The sequence below is a fragment of the Diachasma alloeum genome, unplaced genomic scaffold, assembly GCF_001412515.2.
Source record: "Diachasma alloeum isolate Michigan unplaced genomic scaffold, Dall2.0 Dall_scaffold_00350, whole genome shotgun sequence".
Classification (NCBI taxonomy): Eukaryota; Metazoa; Arthropoda; class Insecta; order Hymenoptera; family Braconidae; genus Diachasma; species Diachasma alloeum.
Window position 1 is genome coordinate 518,808 of NW_021680489.1, and position 1,634 is coordinate 520,441.

The following is a 1,634-nucleotide window of genomic DNA, read 5'->3' on the forward strand; positions in this document are numbered from 1 at the left end:
TCAACATAGGGAAATTTAAAGCAAACGAAAAGAGAAATATCCAACAAAAAATTATGAGGCCCGTGTGAACACCTCGTTCGATTGGCGGGTCCGGCCCGCTTGTCAGTCTTATATTTATTCAGGTAGCGTGACAGTAACACTGAGGTAGCATTGGAAGAGGGTTATTATGTATTGGCCCCCTGCATAGGTAGCGTAAGGTAGCGGTTGGTCTTATGGAGCGGCCTTACTCCTGCCTGACGAGCATCCTACCAGTAGCCGGGTGGTGGTGGCTCTGGTCCCCTGAGTGAGTAGTCGGGGTCATACTCACGGTCTCGGGGAGGGTATCTGGGTCCTTCCTCCCGGCCTCGGCGTCCCTGATCCCTCGAGGGGAGGTCGCGATCCCTCGTTGACCTATAGTAGTCCTTGGGTGGCTCGCGGTAACCCCTCAGTTCTGGTTCGTAGCGAGGGTCGGGTAGTCCTCCTCGCCCTCGACGTGGTTCCTCTCGACGCCAATCCTCGCTCTCGTGGGGTCTTCCCCACGTTCTGTTTCCCCCCAGCGGTGGGTACTCCTCATGCTGGGGTCTATACTCATAGCCCCGCTCCTGTGAGAAGGCATGATACTGCACCGGGGGACGTTGGGAACGTCCTTCATATTCCTGAGAATCTCCGGACTGACGTGGAGATCCTTGAAGTTTCCTAGCCTCGTAGGAGGGTGTATGATATGCCCAACGCTCCTCTGGTCTAGGTGGTGGCGAGGGGGGTGGCCCACCTCGTAGGGTCTTCGGTGAGGCGGTAGGTTTCGATGTCTTGACAGCCTGGGGGTGCTTCTGACGCTTGGTGCGCTTCCTGGTTTGTGAAGTATCGGCAGCGGTATCGCTTGGTGGAGCTCGAGTCTGTAACTTCGCACGAGGTACGTTACGCCCCAGTGCTGGGACGTAGGGTCCGGCTGCCCTCCACTGATCTCCACAATGGGGGCACGTTTTCGTGGTGACCCCTTTGCGCCCACAACTGTAACACACTATGATGCGAGGTTTGGGGCATTGTTGGCGGCGATGATCCGGGGAGTTACAGTTGTAGCAGTGTGGCTGGAAATCCCAATCTGCACGAGTCGGTTTGTCATCTGGATGTATAGTGGCGGGTGTTGTTTCCAGGGTTGGACCCCCTGCGTTGCCCGGGTCCTGTTCCTCGGTGGCCCACCAGGGAAGTGGATATTCCCCCGGCTCCTCGGTGTCCTCGAGGTCTTCGTCGATGGTGATCACGGGTGGTGTGGTGGTGTGTCCGGATGTGGAGTCGTTGGCGTTGCTGGTGGATGAACCGGTTTTTGGTACTGCTCCCCTGGGAACTGGTGTTGCGATTAGTTCAACCACTGGCATCAGATCCGGAGGTACAGACGTCGGTTGGGTGAGATTCTGGGGGGGCTGCGTTAGTGGTGCCGCCGGTGCCGGAGTGGGTGGCGTTTGTAGATTTGGCCCGAGGACGGCGTTATCAGCCTGAGGTGCCGCTCATTGTACACCCGTGAGTCTCCGATTCGTCTCCTCTCGTTCGAGGGCCCCTGAAGTTTGAGTGGCCGGCGCTGTAGCTAAAGCCGGGGTTTCCTCTGCTCGTCCTCCGAACAGATTTGGGTAGCTACGTGATGGGCGTACTGCTCTGACGGG

The 1,634-nt window shown here is 57.8% G+C and overlaps 1 protein-coding gene across 1 annotated transcript; it reads right to left on the reverse strand.

Moving 5' to 3' along the window:
- Positions 1-245: 245 nt before the first annotated feature.
- Positions 246-1,352, reverse strand: LOC107040966 (basic salivary proline-rich protein 3-like). The gene has a single exon (XM_015261304.1). The coding sequence runs from the start codon at positions 1,350-1,352 to the stop codon at positions 246-248; it is 1,107 nt and encodes a 368-aa protein (XP_015116790.1).
- Positions 1,353-1,634: the final 282 nt, after the last annotated feature.